The sequence below is a fragment of the Lepisosteus platostomus genome, chromosome 6 (assembly GCF_059453375.1).
Source record: "Lepisosteus platostomus isolate fLepPlt1 chromosome 6, fLepPlt1.hap1, whole genome shotgun sequence".
NCBI lineage: Eukaryota > Metazoa > Chordata > Actinopteri > Semionotiformes > Lepisosteidae > Lepisosteus > Lepisosteus platostomus.
In genome coordinates, this window is record NC_142616.1 from 54,642,654 (window position 1) to 54,660,225 (window position 17,572).

Genomic DNA, 17,572 nt, shown 5'->3' on the forward strand with positions numbered 1-17,572 from the left:
GTAGGGAAATTGTATGGACAATGTATATTCTTTAAAAACAAATAATTTTAAACTACTTTTTTATATACTACCATTTTGCGACCATCATGGCAAACAAAGCTACTATATAATATTGGATATACTGTATCTAATTCATATATACTGCAGCTATACAATATACTGTACTGTAAAATAGTATTGGATGAGATGTAAAGCAAATGTCTGTGGCCACTAAAAATCCCAGGGCATTTCTCAAAAAAAGAGTTGGGGTGTTATCCCAGTGTCCTGGCCAAATGTTACCTTGGCCTTTACCAATAATAATAATGCCCTCCTAATAATCCCCATCTATGAATTGGCTTCACTACTCTGTTCTCCTCCCCACTGACATCTGATGTCTACTGGTGCATTTTGGCTGACATTGCATGATCCAGCTGGGTGCTCGATGTTGGTGGTGGTGGAGGGGAGTCTCCCTTACTTGTAAAACGCTTTGAGCAGAGTGTCAAAGCACTATATACTGTACATGTAAGGACATTTATTATCATTATTATTATTTAATAAATGAATGTTTATTAATAAATATTAATAATGATGATGATGATGATGCAGGGACAAGTCAAATGGTGAAGATACTTGAATACTTGGTTTAGATTGATCCACAAAATGAAAAGTATTTTTCATCTCCCAGAGGTTAGTATGCATATGACTGAATGAGTTCAGATAATTATGTACAGATGAAGATCAGAAAGATTGTTTTTAGTAAGAAAACACTCTCCTTTAGGTTAATACTGAGAAGCATACTGTTTTCCTAACTTGACACTCACCCCAAGAGAGGGTAATGATGCAAAACAGAATAAACAGTCAGGTCAGCTTTCAAAAATAGATGGTGCTTTATTATTGGAAATGGAATTTTTGTTATTATGGACCCTATGTGAGTGTGTACTTGAAAATGACTGTATCTCTGATCCAAGACGCGTGATTAATGGCTTCTTATACTGGACTACCTGATTAGAATTCCAAAACATTTAACTCCACAATACAATTCATTGCTAAATATGTAATTGTTCAAGGGTGTCTGAGTATAGTCTGCAATGAATTCACCCAAACTTCAGATAGATGGGAAATACGCAAAATATTCATTAGTTGTCATAGATTAAAACAGTTATTTTTCAGCCACTAACTGTGGCTGAAAAGCTGATCAACACATTTGTGTTCTCCTGAACTGACTACTGTAATGCTCTGCTCGCTGAGGTATCTAAATCTACATTGAACAAACTGCAGTAAGTCCAAAATTTGGCAGCCAGGATCCTGACCAGGTCTAGTCCAAGTGATCACAATACTCCTATCCTGGAGTCCTTGTACTGGCTTTCTGTCAAATTCCATGTGGACTTTAAAATCCTCATGCTCACCTATAAGGTTCTGCATGGTTTGACACTTCAGTACCTGTCTGAACTATTATCGCCCTACTTCCCACCTCGCAACCTCTTCTAATTCTGGTCTCCTAACTGTTCCCCAAGCCCTTCAACATTCTATGGGTGACAGGGCCATCTCCTGCTATGCCCCCAAGCTCTGGAACTCTCTTCCCAAGGATATCAGAGTCACCTCCTCTTAACTCCTTCAAATCCAAACTCATAAGAGCCTTTACTTAACTGGTTCCATTCTTTACACCTCTGCTCCTACTATACTTAGTACCACCATCCACGGTCTCCTCTGTGTATTGTAATTGTGTTTTATCTTGTGTATTCGTTTTATTTATTGTTGATGTCATTCTGTAAAGCGCTTTGAGAAGCCACCTTTAAAGGCGTTATATAAAATAAAAAAGTTTTTTATTATTATTATTATTATTATTTCTGAATTGGTGATAAAAAATGCCTCTCCATTACACAAGATCTTCTTTTAGGCAATTTGAATGTGCAGCATGGAGAAGTAATTAGGACTCTGGAATCCAGTCCAGATAGCTGTGAGTTCATATCCCAGGTAAGACACTGCCATTGTACCCTTAAGCAAGGTAATTCACTCAAATTACTCCAGTCATTAACCTGCTGAATAAATGGCTCTCCAGGTCGTCATTATAAAAAATAATTTGTATTCATTTGACATTACTAAATAAAGAACTAGCCCATTATTACCAAAATAACCCTCCTGTTGATAAGAGAATGCCCTGTAAATCAGTAAATAGGAACCTGCAGGCGCTTCGAGGTATCACAGTTTTTAAAGTTATCTTTTGAGATCTAATAATGCACCTGACTGAAGTGGGGGTGAAAGGCCCGCCTCACCAGTGATTTTCGTTTTGGGGCAGTTCCTTATTTTTCGCTTTCCGGTGGAGGCGATTTTGTCATGGACGCGCGGGACTCTTGAGTGCTTGCAGTGCAAATGTCTTTTGTGTAGAAGCTCAATGGAAACAGTAATTATTTTCTCTGCGCTCATTTGTGCTACTAACATAGGAATAGAAGAAGTAAGATTGGATAAAGACAGTGGAACTTCATACACTAAGGTTTACAGCCGTAAACATGCGTAAAAATTAGTAATGTACTGTGATCATTGCAGATTCTACCAAGCCTACCACATCCAGTTCACTCTTCACTGCAGGAAGTGACGATTTTCACTGCGGAAGCTTTTACTCAACTTCCGTCACTGGCGCGGGAGTGTTAAATAATAAGTGTATTTGCAGTCAGGTTCTTTTTCTTAACATTTTAAGTTAAAGAAGGAGTATTTTATCAAGTGTTTATAAGATGTCACAAAGCTTTACTGAAGCGGAAATCCCCCCTAATCTGTGTCATCTCAAAGTAAGTGTAGGAAACGTCAGTGCAACTTTTATTTAGGCACTATATGATTAATGCTCCTTAGTGTAAGCAAAGTGACATAATATACGTTTATGCTGTATATCCACAAAATTGATACCATGTGATGTCAAGAAGTAGTAGGTCATAAGACAACCGAAACTTACTGTTAAGTGTGCACCGTGAGAACAGATCCTTTGAATCTAGGTAATATTTTTTTTAGGTAATAAAAGTTGCGATTCTTTTCAAAATGCGGGCTTTTAAAATGCGGATTTTCTTTTTCAAGCATTTTGGATTGGCCTATCATTTGTAACCAAATACTACAGTATATGTGCTCGTATTTACACAGCAGTCTTTTTGCCATCGCACCTTTTATTTCATTCAAGGAGCTGTGATGTTTCACTTTGTAAAATATTTACTGTTGTGTGCGTCGTTCTTAAGAATGGAAAATAAATAGTAGTTTACTGTAGTGTAGATGAAATTACAGAGTACAGTAGTTGCATGTAGAATAGCCAACTCACGTCATGGACTCTCTTTGTTTTTAGAATCTAGATTCTTTGTTTAGATGTCCAATCTGCTTTGATTATCTGGACATTTCAATGATGGTTCAGCACTGTTCCCATAACTGTGAGTACACATTTCAGTTTGAGATTTGTAAAACATAAGTACATTATTTTTGTTTCCAAGCAAAACTTTAAACCGAAATGTTTAGTTGGTCACGTTTTTTACTAAGTGCTTAAATAATTTCGATAGATTTTAAATGTTCCTTTTTAATTATATCAGAGAGCTCAAATCATGTAATTCTATAAAAAAAATATTTGCTTTAACATTTTAAGTATAGAAGCTGCCTCCTGCAATGGTGTTGTTATACTGTGCTGTAGTGTAGATTCATATTAAAAATATGTTTGTTGCTTTCAGTTTGCTCTTTATGTATACGGAAATTTCTGTCCTACAAACTGAAGTGTCCAGTATGTAATTCGGTAAGTACAGTATTCTTGTTTTAAAACTTTCCTAATACGTGCAAATTACCATTGTTCCATAGCATATTTATGTAACAATGGCGTTTTGCGTGGATTAGAAAACCTATACCTAAACGTTTTCTGAAATCATGTGGTTGTCACCAATAAACAAGCCTACATACAGTATTTTGGTAAGAAATATCTGATGTGGATGTTGAAGCAAGAATGTGAAATTTCATATCTGTAAGCAGTTTTCTATACAACCAGAAGCTGACATTTCTAATTAGATTTAAATAGTTCTATTTCTTGCACTGTTTTTGGTCAGGGGTAAATACTGTTTGGAACAAGTAAATGTTGATTCCATGCTGAAAAGAGAAGAAAAGAAACAATGTTTTGTCTGTGGTGCTTTCTTCGGGTGTAAAGGTGCTGTATCTGACTGCTTTAAATACTGTATTATGCTTGTATGTTATTTCAGTATCTGATCAACATCAATGGCATTTGACAAAGCAGAACCAAACTGATTATTTTATAATCCCCACTGATTTGGGAAGGTTAAGACTAGCTTCTTATGGTTGCAAATATTTTGTCAGTTCAAGCATTTAAGCTAGAGAGAGAAAAAAAAAACATGACTTGAGTTTTATTTACTGGGAGGCATTAAAAAGGCAACAGGGTCTTGTTGCCAATATTTTTCCAAAAGTAAGGGGTTCAGTTTATCAGAAAGAGAATAATTCTGCACTATTAGTTAACCAAATGTGCTAAACCCATTTCAGTCATTTGTATCATAGGCATGTACAGTATGCAAATGTAGATGTGATCACTATGATGTTCAGATGTTACTGCGTCTGCAACTGTGTGCACAAACATGGCTGAAACAAAATCCCATGGCTACCACAGCCATGGTAGGGTAGAAAAGAAGAGGCCATTGGGATGCAAGGAGTGCAAGTATGTCAGCGTTTAGGGGAAATAGACACTTTGGTGTGCTTCACACGAGTTTAACTTGTTACTGACAGTAACCAAGCGGCCACGAGTCACCACACCTGTTTGAGGTATATCCCATTGAGATATCTCGGAGGATGAAATTTGTCCTGCATCCTAACCTACTGCCCAGTCACCTGGATGTCTACATATCCAGACCAGCTCCCAGACAGAAAGATAGTGTCTTGAGAATGAAGGCATGAGAGCCCATTGTACACATAGGGTTGCTGTTGAATAACCATCATAGGGCAACATGTCATGCTTGGGCAACTGAAACTGGCCTAAGGCAAATTCAAGTTCAAGTTTATTTGTCAGTCCAGCCATATACAAGTATAAAGAGGAGCTGGATATTGTTCTCCGGGTCTACGGTGCGAATACAGACACTGGCAAGAAAATGCTACAGACAATGTAGACATAGACATTTCTGACAGGGTACGGTACATAAAGTGCAATGTGCATATTAAAATTGGAGCAACGTTGTGTTAAGTGGTGGGTCATGGGTCATTTTGATGTAGCACAACAGTGGGCATAGGGCATAAAGCAAAGAAGTACCATCCACATTGTTTCAAATGTGGGTGTATCTGAAGCTGGAGATGTGATGGTATGGTATTTCTCACAGGTCTCCTTCTTAAGCAGTGAGTTTAGACACAGATAGTGCTATTTTATGGTTCCTTGACTGTGCAAAACAATAGTGGCAATGTTGTTGGCACATGCATTGCACCTTACTTTGGTCAAAATTATGCCCTACACATTTATGTGTGAGAATTCATTATCACATATTGCACACATTTGTCAGACTTTCTTGTCACAGCAAATTATGCTTAGGAGGTACCAACCAACCTATTCATCTGACCTGAACCCAATAGTGTATCTGTGTATCTGTGGGACATACTGTGTCATTAGGAACCTATTCTGTATGTCTGCTGAGCATACTCGACATAAACACCCTTGTAATGTTTTTCAGGTGTGAGCATTACTTGCAGTGAATAGGAGATATAGAACTAACTAAAATGGTCCCCTTTTATTTGATAATAGAGTTGAACTTGAATGTGTTAAGGGTGCCTCAGGTTTATATGCAGTCCATTTTTACTGCGTAAGACATGGATCAGTCTGTGTTCTTTTTTTGGTATAATTTTACACTAACATCATTTGTTGCTTTTTAATGCTTCTCTATCTAGTATATTTATCCAATTTACTTAAGCATTACATTTGAGATCTTTGTATTACCTAATCACAGAAGCATAATGCATTTAAAGGTAGCTTGTTAAGACGTGTCTTGGAGTTATTTGATACTGTAGCGCAGTTTCCCACAAGAATAAAATATTTGTTATGTATTATCAGGCATAAGGCTAGCCTTTTATAAAGGCTACTGATAAAGGAACTGTTCAGATCTGTATTGAGGATAATGTTTTCTGTTCTTTACATTGTTTACATTGCTTACATTGTTACATAATGTTAACATTTGGACGTATTTCCTGTCGCACCAAACTTTTATCTCTCAGCTTTCTCTCTCACCTAATCATGACTTGAAATAATAATAATAATAATTGCTTACACTTATATAGCGCTTTTCTGGGCACTCCACTCAAAGCACTTTACAAGTAATGGGGACTCCCCTCCACCACCACCAATGTGCAGCATTCACCTGGATGAAGCGACAGCAGCCATAGTGCGCCAGTAGGCTCACCACACATCAGCTATCAGTGAGGAGGAGAGCAGAGTAATGAAGCCAATTTATAGATGGGGATTATTAAAAGGCCATGATTGGTAAGGGCCATGGGAAATTTGTCCAAAAACACCCTGGGATTTTTAATGACCACAGAGAGTCAGGACCTCGGTTTTACATTTCATCCAAAGGACAGCGCCTGTTTACAGTATAGTTTCCCCATCACTGTACTGGGGCATTAGGAAAAAATAGAGAACTAAATATAAATGACTAAATTGTTTCATGATTTTTGTTTCTTCTTTTATTCCAGGCAGCGACAGAATCAGATCTCAGAAACAATAGAATACTTGATGATCTGGTGAAGACCTTCCAGTTAGCAAGGTACCATATGCTTTTAGCAGTCATTGATAACATTTAAAAAAATCAACTTAAGCACATTTCTTCAGTTTTACCCTGTGTGTACCTCTTTTATAATTTTATTTGTTACACAGAGTTTCTCAGTATTCATTATATATTGTTGAGGCACTGTGTGTTTTCACTGCTTATTTTGCAATGGCAGTTGCAAAATGTTTCCTTTATAGTACTACCTTGCTCACAACATTCACTGTAAGTGGAGAAATCTCAGACAGAGAAGGAGTTATGGTCACTGACCAAATAAAATAAAAAAGTTGCAGTTTACGTCTAATGAAATTGACAAAAACAACATAAGCTCCCACTTTAGATGTATGTGATGTTTTAGAATTGGGCTGAAGGGGTCCTGTAATACTGTATTTAAAATTCTAACAATCCTGATGGTAGTGAATCACTTTTGTGCACTGACTGGATGTAAATTGAAAGTAGCATAACCCAAGAAAATGGAGTGCGTTATCTCTAATAATATGCAGTATTTTGAAAATAGTTATCTTACTCATCCTATGCATTTAAATATTAACTTTTCTCTCTGATTTGTCCACTAACCAATATTTTACAACATTTTACTTCTTCAAAGCTTTATAAGAAATTTTAAGGTAAAATGCCATTTTGCAGGATTACTGAAAGAATGAGGTACAAATAGTTGGAGATATAATTATCATGAATGAGTGAAGCAAAGAAGCCAAATGGGTGAATATTTGCTTTTTCAAAAGGAAGTAATGAGAGAGACATCAGTCCAAGTGTGGGGAATGTTAGGGTAGCCGTGATTCAAATGTTTTTTTCATCTCTGCTTAATTTTCATTTTATTCTAATTTGATAAAATATTAGGCATTGTGCTCTGGTTACCTCCCACAATAACATACTGGTAGGTAAACTGGCTTCTGGAAAAGTTGGCCCTAATGTATGTGTATGTCTGTCTTGTGATGGACTGGCATCCCATCCAGGGTATAAGTTGTCTTGCACTCATTGCTTGCTGAGATTCTGGCTCCCCTGCAACCCTGGACTGGAAGAAGTGAAGAAGTGAGGTTAGAAAATGGATGCATTTAGAATCAAGGGGTGGCATAGTAGCACAGTGGTTAGCATTCCTCACCTCGCAGCGATGGGGCCCTGGGTTCAATTCTAGACCAGTGAGAACGTACAGACTATCTGCTTGGAGTTTGTATGTTCTCACTGTATTCACGTTGGTTTCCTCCCACAGTCCTAAAACATACTGATAGGTTAATTGCCTTCTGGGACAAAATGGCCCTGGTATGAGTGTGTCTGTCAGCCCAGAGATAGACTGGCAGCCTTGTGCCTGTTGCTTGCCAGGACAGACTCCGGCTCCTCCATAAATTGGAAGAAGTGGTTAGAAAATGGATTGATTAAGTATTGCAGTGAGAAATCCACTTGCAAGGATTGAGAGGTGAACTCAGATCAGAACATATTGATGAGTAAAGCAAGAGCTGGTTTGCATCCATCATGCATTAGATCCAGTTCAAAGTAAATTGTGGATGGTTTCAACATTTGACGAGTGGAGTTGATGCGATGAGCCCATACCAGACACAGAGGAAATGGGATTGTACAAATTCCAAGGAACCTTTCACAGAAGACATCTGTAAGTATAGTTGAAGCCTAAGACTTGGTCCCACAGGGTTGTCTGAAAAAATAAAGGGCATTTCGGTGTAATATTATTTAGTTTTAGATAAAACATCTCCAAAGTCAAAGTTGAATTGTTGTATGTATTCAGTCATTTGGAAGGAGATGCATGACAACAAGGTATTTTATTTAGCAAAAAGTACCAGATCGGTAAGTGTGTTCTATTGGAACAAAGGTACTGTAACTCGTCCTAAACTATTTAAACAATAATACAGCCTTCACTTTAATTCCCTGGCTATTTCTTTCTCCCTGGTGGAGCAACTTACAATAAACCGTTTCATTACTTCATCCACTGTAGAATATTAGATTTCCTGTGGCAATAAGATAGGGATTTAGGCTTCATAAAACTAAATGATATTGTTTTTTTGTTACTTATTTCTGTACTATTTAAGGAAATGAGAAATTTTAAGCAGCTTATGTTTTAGAAAAGAGTAACCAAAGGCTGTGTGCAGGGATCTTGACATTTACTAAATAACTAAAGGCAAAAAGAATATTTTAAAATAAAAGAATACAAGGGGGTGAGATTTGCAAGGACTTCATTTGGTCCATCTAACTTGTTTTGTTGCTACATAGGTAATTGTTCAAGAATCTCATTCTTTAATGAAAGATGCCAACGTTTGGCCCTCAAGAGTATGAGGGGGTAGCTTGTTCCATATTCCCACAGTCCTTTGTACTGTATATGGTGGTGCTTTCTGTTCTCAATTGTATATTTGCACTTATAATTACACTTCTTTGTGTGTTATAGTTTCTGTTTCACTGTTGAGATTCTAAAGTCCATTAAGGATTAGGATTACCCGAGTAGATGCCCTCGTGCCTCCTCTTTTTAAGACCTAAAAGGTTCAGTGCAGGATGCTTGCCGCTACTGCACTGTTTGCTAAGCCTACTATTTAATTAGAGTCTTAAACCTTACCTTTTTTGCTAATTATACCAGAAACTAGATCTTGGTAGAAGAATCGTAGTCTTAATCGAGATTATTCTGGTACTTTATTAATTCCATCTCTACAAGGGAGTGTTTGCTCCTTTATCCATGCTCTGTGTTTTTCTATTTATTGACAAGTTATCAGTATAACTACATGCACTACCATGGGAATGAAGATATGAGAACATAAGTTTGCAAACGACATTAGCCCATTCTACCTAACGTTAGTCAGTGAGTCAAAAAATCTCATTTTCCGTTTTAAAAGAATTTCCTTTTAGTTTCCAGTTGCGATCCTCTGTCTTTGTTATAAAGTGAGTGTGCACTAGTCCTCTTGTTTGATCCTGTGTACAGTATATCCCTTAATGTTTTATTATTATCAAATATGGTTTGTTCTAGGCAGCAAAGATCCAGACGGGTAAAGAGACCAAATATTTCTGCAGTATGGAGTAGTGGTTACAATCTATGAATTGGCTTCATTGCTCTGCTCTCCTCCCCACTGATAGCTGATGTGTGGTGAGCGTTCTGGTGCACTGTGGCTGCCGCCGCATCATCCAGGTGGATGCTGCACATTGGTGGTGGTGGAGGGGAGACCCCATTACCTATAAAGCGCATTGAGTGGAGTGTCCAGAAAAGCGCTATATAAGTGTAAGCAATTATTATTATAGAGTCAAGACCAAAAGGTCTGACATTCAAATCTCTAAGGTGGTTGCAGCCCAGATATCACTGAGTAAGGTATTCCACTCAGGTGGTTGCAGTGAATGCCCTTCTGAGTAACTGGGTACTTTGTAGACCATCCTGTAAATGAGAATTTGGTGTCAACTTACTCATATGGTTAAATGAAGGATTTAAAAAGTAACAATTTGAATCGTCCTTGTTCCTCTTTTCAAAACACTTCTCTAAAGCCGTAATAAACATTTTGTGGTATGGTGACCAATGAAGAACACAGTTCAGTTTGTGCAAATTCAAACTCTATGCCCATTCCCAGTCTCCAAAAATGTTTGGAATTAAATGTAAAACACTACACAGTTTAACGGGGTATGGAATTCTAACCCCAGATCCACTTTAAAGCTACCAAATATGCCACTATTTAATTTTAAATACTTATAAGAAGGGATTGCTTTATACTGAAATCCAACAGAAGGCTTGCATATTAGATATTTTAGCCATATGAGATTCTAACCAATGAAGGGAAGTACCAGTGATCTCTATATAATTTTCTATGCTTTCCTGTGGGATTCTGTGATTGACAGTGTCAAAAGTTGCACTTCAGTCCAAAAGAAGAAAATTAACTAACCTTAACAGTGGCTGGCTTGGTAATATGAGTTTGTTTAAATTCTGACTGGAAAGGTTCAAAGAGCTCATTAGATGCAAGATGAGATTGTAATTGAGCTGCCAATGCCTCTCTCAGAATATCTGTAAGGAAAGGCAAATTGAAAATAGGACAGTATTTAAGTACTTGATGGTCCAGGTAATTTTTTTTAGCAGGCCAGATAGCTGCAGATTTAAATCCTGTAAGTACGAGAACATGGTTCAAGGACGCACTTATGAGGTTGACATCAAATGGGCAAAGGGGCAGCTTTGAGTCAGGGCAAAGGAATATGATCCAAAGCACAAATATTAAGTTTCAATTTAGCTACCAACACAGTTATAGGAGTAGCATCCACAGCAGTAATACGAGAGAAACTCTAACCTGCAAAAGCAGGAGAGGGCATAGTTGTCATGACTGCAGGAGGTGCGGTCAACAACTGGTTATTAATAGTATGTATTTTTGTTAGATGAACTGCATGAATGTGTTACGTTGTTTAAGAGAGGGAGGAAAATCGGACTTAACCTGGTGAAACATTTTTTGGCGATAGAAAAAAAACGCTGTAGCATTACTACCACTCAATCTGGCAGGCTTAAGGGCATCCTTATAGGTCTGTTCAAATCATTTGAACTGTTAAAGACAATTCATTTATCATTAAAAATGTATGAATTGAAAGTAATTTGAACAGTGCAAATCTTATATACCAATCAACACATTTTAATACAGTTGAGTCAAAAGTCATAATCATTTAACAAGGTTGTAGAAATGGGTACTTTTAACCCATGTCATATCTAGGGCTGTATCAATATAACTGAGGATGCCTCAAGCTCTCTTTGAGTAAGCTTATTTTTAATCTCTGGGTTAAAAATATTTCTTCTAAATATTTTTTTTTTCCTGATAAATAACATTTTATTTTGATTAGAACTATTAGATCACTTGTTTTGTTTTTATGCTCTATTGATAAAAGGAAAGTTCTGGCTTTCATTTAAAAAGGAAAAATGCTGGCTTTAGGCCAGCAGTGTGACCAGGCAACCAGTGCAGGTGGAATAAAATCCTGATTGCAGAGTAGTGGAGAATCAACCATCAATGACGTCACCCAAAGTGTCAGGAAAGTGGCACAGAAAGTCTACTCTCATTTGCATTTAATTTCTCATTAGTGGTTGGATTATTGTCAGAGCTGCATGTCAGCTGTCGCCTTTGTGACCTGAAGTCTCAGGCACAGCTGAGTGATGGAGAAGCAGTTAGACATCCATTTTTCTTTTGGTTATTGACTTCCTTTCTAATTTTCTTCCTGTTTGAGGGTGACTTGCATGTTGATCAATGAGAAATTACCCAAAGCTCTTTTACAAAACTTTGTTTTTCATGATGAAATGCTTCTAACCCCCTTATATCAACAATGATTTTTTTGGGCAATAATTATTTTAGAAATCCTATTGAAGAGAATGTTAAAATGTGACTAGATGTCTTAACATTGCAGTGATGAAAATACATTATGTCATGGCTTGTCTCAAATGAATGAGTTTTAATTTTTTGTAAATAATTCTAAACATTTACATCTGTACATTTTAATCTTGACATACCTGTTCACTGTGCTAAAAATTTAGACATGTTTAGTAGATCTATAGTAGATAGTAGTAGATCTAGAGTTCTATAAATTTCTTGGCTTTTGAGGACTAAATACTCTGACAACCTATATGTAATTATAAAGATCTTCATTGTGTGTAGTCAGATATGACTTTTTTTTAGTTTGAAGCAACAAAGTAGTCCAGGAAAATAGTGGGGACTGTCATGTAGATTTATATTGATTTCAGATAGACTTTCTCAGTATCTGCTTGATATTTATAAAGTATCATTGTTTGCAGTTTGTACACTAATTGAACATTTAAAGGAGTCTACAGTTAATAAACAAAGTTCAAATGAAATTAACCCATTTAATGTGGCTGAACTACCATTAGTTAGATGGGACATATTAACCACACTGTCTAAAAATATTATTTTAAAATATCAATATATAAACAGATATCAAAGAGCAACTGAGAAATAACCTCTGTATAAAAATAAAATGTATTTTTAAATACATCTCTTTATCTGGTTTAAAATATTCTTTGTTCTTGAATTTACTTGCAAAGCTTATGCTTGCATTTTTCATGTCTAGAATATTAGAAGATGTCTAGTTAGATTTGGTAAATTCTAAATTCATGCTTTTATATTTAAATGTTTTGTAAAGAAGTAACACATGGATTAGCTATGTATAAAGAATATATGCACATGTAATTTGCAAAAATCTTGGAATCTTAAGACATATCTAAATTAGTAACATATTTGCAGACAGAAGAGGCACATACAAAGAAAGGCACTTTGTTTTCAAAAGAAAATGAGAATAGTTAAGAAGCCCATGGCCACAAATACCCAGAATTTACTGGGCAAGGTCAACACTAATTGGTACTGTATGTCAAAGGAAGGAATCCTCTCCGAATACAGACTGAGCACAAACACACTATTGGCACCTTAGTGGGCAACACCCTCTTCAACTAGGAGCTTCATTGGTTTAATCCCTTACATTCGTTTTTTTCTGCCAGCTTTAAATTTAAGAGGCCTGCAAGATTGACTTTTTTATATTCAATTTTCTAATCTCTGATTTCTTCTAGGTATTGTTTTCTACATTTTTCCACATGTTCTCGCTATTAGTCCCATTCTTTATAGTCCATACCTATCATATAGATACCTATCATGTAAGATACGTATATCTTCAGATGTACCTTGTGGTATGTCTTTTCATTAAACCTGTGATGAAGTTACATGTGCATGTAAATTACATTGCACACATCAACATTAAGGACACTTAGTCTGCATTAAGGACACAAGTGCTGCAATGTAAAGAAATATGTTAATAACTGGGGAAAAAATCAAAATGCACAGTATTCTAATTCATTCAAAGTATAAAAATGTTGGTAGTCATTATGTGGTTTCTCAAAGCTCAGAAGGTTAGTAATTTTAATTACCTTAACTTCTGCTGCGTATTTAAAGGAGGCTGAGTGCAGTAAATTGGACAGTACTACTTCTTCATAGGAAATGTCAAGAGATTTAAGACAAAATATTATCATCCTAAGAAAATGTAGTGACAATTGTAAAAAATGTATAATACATCCTAGTTTAGAATGCTATGTACACCAAGTTAAAGCTAATGGAATAGTTGCTACTGCACTAGGAAGACCTAATATTTTACCCAAATGTGTGGTCAAAGAAGTACTGTAGCCTGGGAGAGTAACTTACACCCAAGGGCAAAATCTGCAATTAGTTTCCAAGCACATAGTTCTGCTAAATTATCCCCAGTAATTTAGGCCTTGTGTGGAACAAATACCAGAAGTGACAGTGGTCCACAAGGAACCAGGGCTAGGAGCACTCAGCTCGCTTGCTGAATACAAACACTTAAATCTCTGTCCTGGATTGCACCCTCAGATTTGTGTTAACCAAACCAGTTAGGAGTATTTCTCTAACTTCTTTTTGTATTTCCTTTGCTGCTGCTGAATTTAACCAGGTATTTTGAAATGCAAAAAATAGATCCAGCATTTACAGAATGGTCATGAAATGATATGAAATGTGTACTACAAAAATAAATTACAGTTTATTGTACCTGGTATTGAACGTTGCAGAAATAAGTGCTTTAATTTTAGTTTTCCACACAATTTTACCAAAAGACTTATTTTGTGCTGGGCACACAAATGACAACTCAACTTCTAAGTAAAGTGAATTATTGGTTATGCTGAAATAGTAACTCTTATTAAAAATCATTATGAATACAGAACATTGTTGCCCACCCTTTTCGTGCAAGAGACTGCTCTGTATACTATTGTTTACAGCCCTAAGCTGGTCTTTGCACATGGACATTGCTTGTCCATTTGTTAGAATGTGTCAGTACAAGTGCCTCTCTTCATTTTACATGTGCAAGGCAATTTGCTGACATTTGAGATTATATGGTGACTCAGCTGCTGTCTATAATAGCTTTTTTGCTTACTGTTCGAATTAGCAGTTAGCATTTTTTAATAGACTAAACCATCTGTAAAAAATATTTTTATAAAGCTAAGCAGAGTGTGCTAAGATTAGGCCTAATTTTTTAACAAACCCTGCAAGTGAGTTAGAGTCCTAAAGGTTGGAGTGGCTGAACATCATAGGTCATTTTAAATGGAATAGTCATGTAGGTTTTTGTTTGAATTACATTCTTAAATAAGACAGACCTTTTCAGTTCTTTTCAGTTTCTGTTATGTGTTTTTATGTCTGTCTTAGTGCAAAGACTTGTCAACTATTAGCTATTATTTCTAAAGCTTGAAAAAGCTTATTTTCACCTAGATTTAAATACAAACTGAAAGTAAGATTAAACCTGATGTTTGTCGTGCAGGTTAAGCAAATGACCTTTTAGTACTGTTCTTATAATTAGAGCCCATATTACATCAGTATTGGCATTGTGGTAAACTGGCTCTGTTTGCTATAATTGAACTTGTAAAGATCCACAAGCTGCCTTATGCTTTAATGTATTTAAGACGCTGCTTATATTTTGAACTCCTGAACCTTCTACGTTTTGGCAAGGGGATCTGTTTTTCTAACAGTTTTTCAGGCACTTTTGCACTCTTTTTTACAGAACAGAATTTAGATTTATTTAATCAGTTTTGCTCTTTAAATCCTCACTTTAAATTGCGAAAACGGACATGTTTATGATGATTCATTGTGTGTAGGAACTGTTTTTACTTTGTTCTTTTAAGTACAATTTTGGAAACTTCTTTGCTTATGCCATATATTGCGTATCTTTAAACATTTTATTGGTGTCACGCCAATAAAATGGAAAAAACAATAAGGAGTGCTGGTCAGGAGATGCACTGACCTCAGTGCCGCCTGTTATCCAGCTCACAAAATTTTAAAATCATGTGAAGTGCAGATGTCCAGGCCCACTGTGTCCACACTGGTTTCTGTAAAATGGAAATCCCTCCCAGAAAGGGGAGCAGATTCCTCACAGTACCATGACACTCATATGAAAGGCTGATTGCAATAATATGTTAATTTTCATTATCTTATTATTTTATTTGACTTATGCTTTTGTCCAATGTGACATACATTTGTATCTACGTATACTGAAGGGCAGTGTTCTGAGTGAACGGTTTGACAGCATTACCCCCACCTGAAAACTGTGCCCATAACCTTCCACTCCTCTGCACTGTTACATCTGCTATTAAAAGCCCTGGGAATTTATTAAATCACTATCCTTTTACAGAAGTTCTTCAATCCATGCCAAACGTGTAATGAACTGCACATGACTGGAGTGCAGTGGAGATGTAATCACAATCCGTCCATCAATACTAACTGTTTCAGGGTTGCAGGGGAGCCGGAGCCTGTCCCAACAATTTAATGGTGCAAGGCAGGATGCACTCTGGATGGGACACCAGTCCATCACAGAAATCAACATCTATTACATTATTAAACATCCATTATTATTAAAAGTGCACATACAGTAGTTAGGTGTAGCATACTGTATGCAACGGTACAGTTTTTAGGTGCTGTTTTGGTGTGTTTGTATTTCTGTGTTTCAAACCTAATGAAACTTTAAGTTGTAAAGGCTGTTTTCTTAACAGAAGGGAGATGCATATTTAAATTTCTGCAGGGATAGAGCTCTTACTCTGTGCATCAGAAATTCACAAGGTGTCGGTTGTTGACCATTGACCATTTGTATGTATTTATTTAAAACAATAACTAATAAGAATATAATGGAATAAAAATTGATAATTTATAATAAAAGCATCAATATTTGTAAGAATAACAGCTGTTTAATTATATGTAGCTTTAACTGTAATAAGAAACCAAATTAAAGACACTTATGAAGTGGTGTCTTAATACTGGATCCGTAATTAGAAAATCATCACTTTTCCCTGTATCCTGTACGGTATGTAGTCTAAATTTTTAATGCATGATGACATAATATTAAGTTAAATACAGAAGGTTTTAATAGTGAAGTTTGAAAATAAATTGTATTTATCATGCAACATAAACAGGAAAATAATCCACATTTCTTATTAGTTATTAGTTTATTATTACTACTATTTTAGTATTAGTATTACTTGCCACTTTAAGTTGTAAAATATTTATATTTCTCTAATCTAAAGTACGTTTTTTTCTTTCTGGTTGATAATATGGAGTGGTGAATGTTGAAACTATATTATCGTTAAACATGCAGAAAAATGATTTAGAAATAAATTCATGAATTGACAGCTTACATCACACTTGAGAATTGTGGTCGGTAATCATATTTGTTTCCTGATATAGTTTCTGTAGCATGAGTAGTTTTGAGAGAGTAAAGTCTTTGTTGAAAATAGTTGGTCACAAAAACTGCTTTTGTATTGTATCTGTATTGATTTTGTTTATTATTTGGTATTTGGGGTTGCTCTTCTTTTTTTTACCTTTTAAGAAGGAATTATGATCCTAGAGCAGCATTGAGTGTGAGTCTTGGGATATATTTTTTGCAAAGACTGCATACAAACCATAACAATTCTTTTTCTGCAGGCATCAGCTTTTACGAATGAATTTTGAGTCACCACCCGTCTCTCCAAAGACCCCTTTGACCTCTGACAAACTCAAGCAAGCAAATTCTAAGGGGCCTTCTGTTCCAAAGATGGAAGGTACAATTATGAGCTGTTTTTTCCAAAAAGGGAAGTCTTCCTCTCCTTCAAATGTGCCGAAACCACAAAATACCCATCAAGACGATAAAGTCAATGAAGACCGTTTCAACAAGACTGTAAAGGAAGAACCAGAAGAGTTGCCTACTATATCTAGTGCTTCTTACAGCCCGGAACTTCCATCAACTTCAACTGAAGTTAAACCTGTCATAAAAGGTGACATCCCTATCTCTACCTCTCTTCCAAAAAGAAACAAGCAAATGCATCTATTAAATAGTTAGTCAAC

At 36.1% G+C, this 17,572-nt stretch overlaps 1 protein-coding gene across 3 annotated transcripts in view; it reads left to right on the forward strand.

The window, feature by feature from the left end:
- The first annotated feature begins 2,320 nt into the window (after positions 1 to 2,320).
- The window catches only part of rad18 (RAD18 E3 ubiquitin protein ligase), a 59,172-nt gene continuing 43,920 nt past the window's right edge, over positions 2,321 to 17,572 (forward strand). The window contains exons 1-5 of one of the 3 annotated variants that reach the window (XM_088636378.1): positions 2,321 to 2,762; positions 3,302 to 3,383; positions 3,675 to 3,736; positions 6,667 to 6,737; positions 17,174 to 17,502. In XM_088636378.1, coding sequence (XP_088492504.1) covers positions 2,709 to 2,762; positions 3,302 to 3,383; positions 3,675 to 3,736; positions 6,667 to 6,737; positions 17,174 to 17,502 — 598 coding nt within the window. In that variant the 5' untranslated portion in view covers positions 2,321 to 2,708. The remainder of the gene's footprint in view (positions 2,763 to 3,301; positions 3,384 to 3,674; positions 3,737 to 6,666; positions 6,738 to 17,173; positions 17,503 to 17,572) is intronic. The other 2 variants (XM_088636379.1, XM_088636380.1) reach the window with 2 other exon arrangements.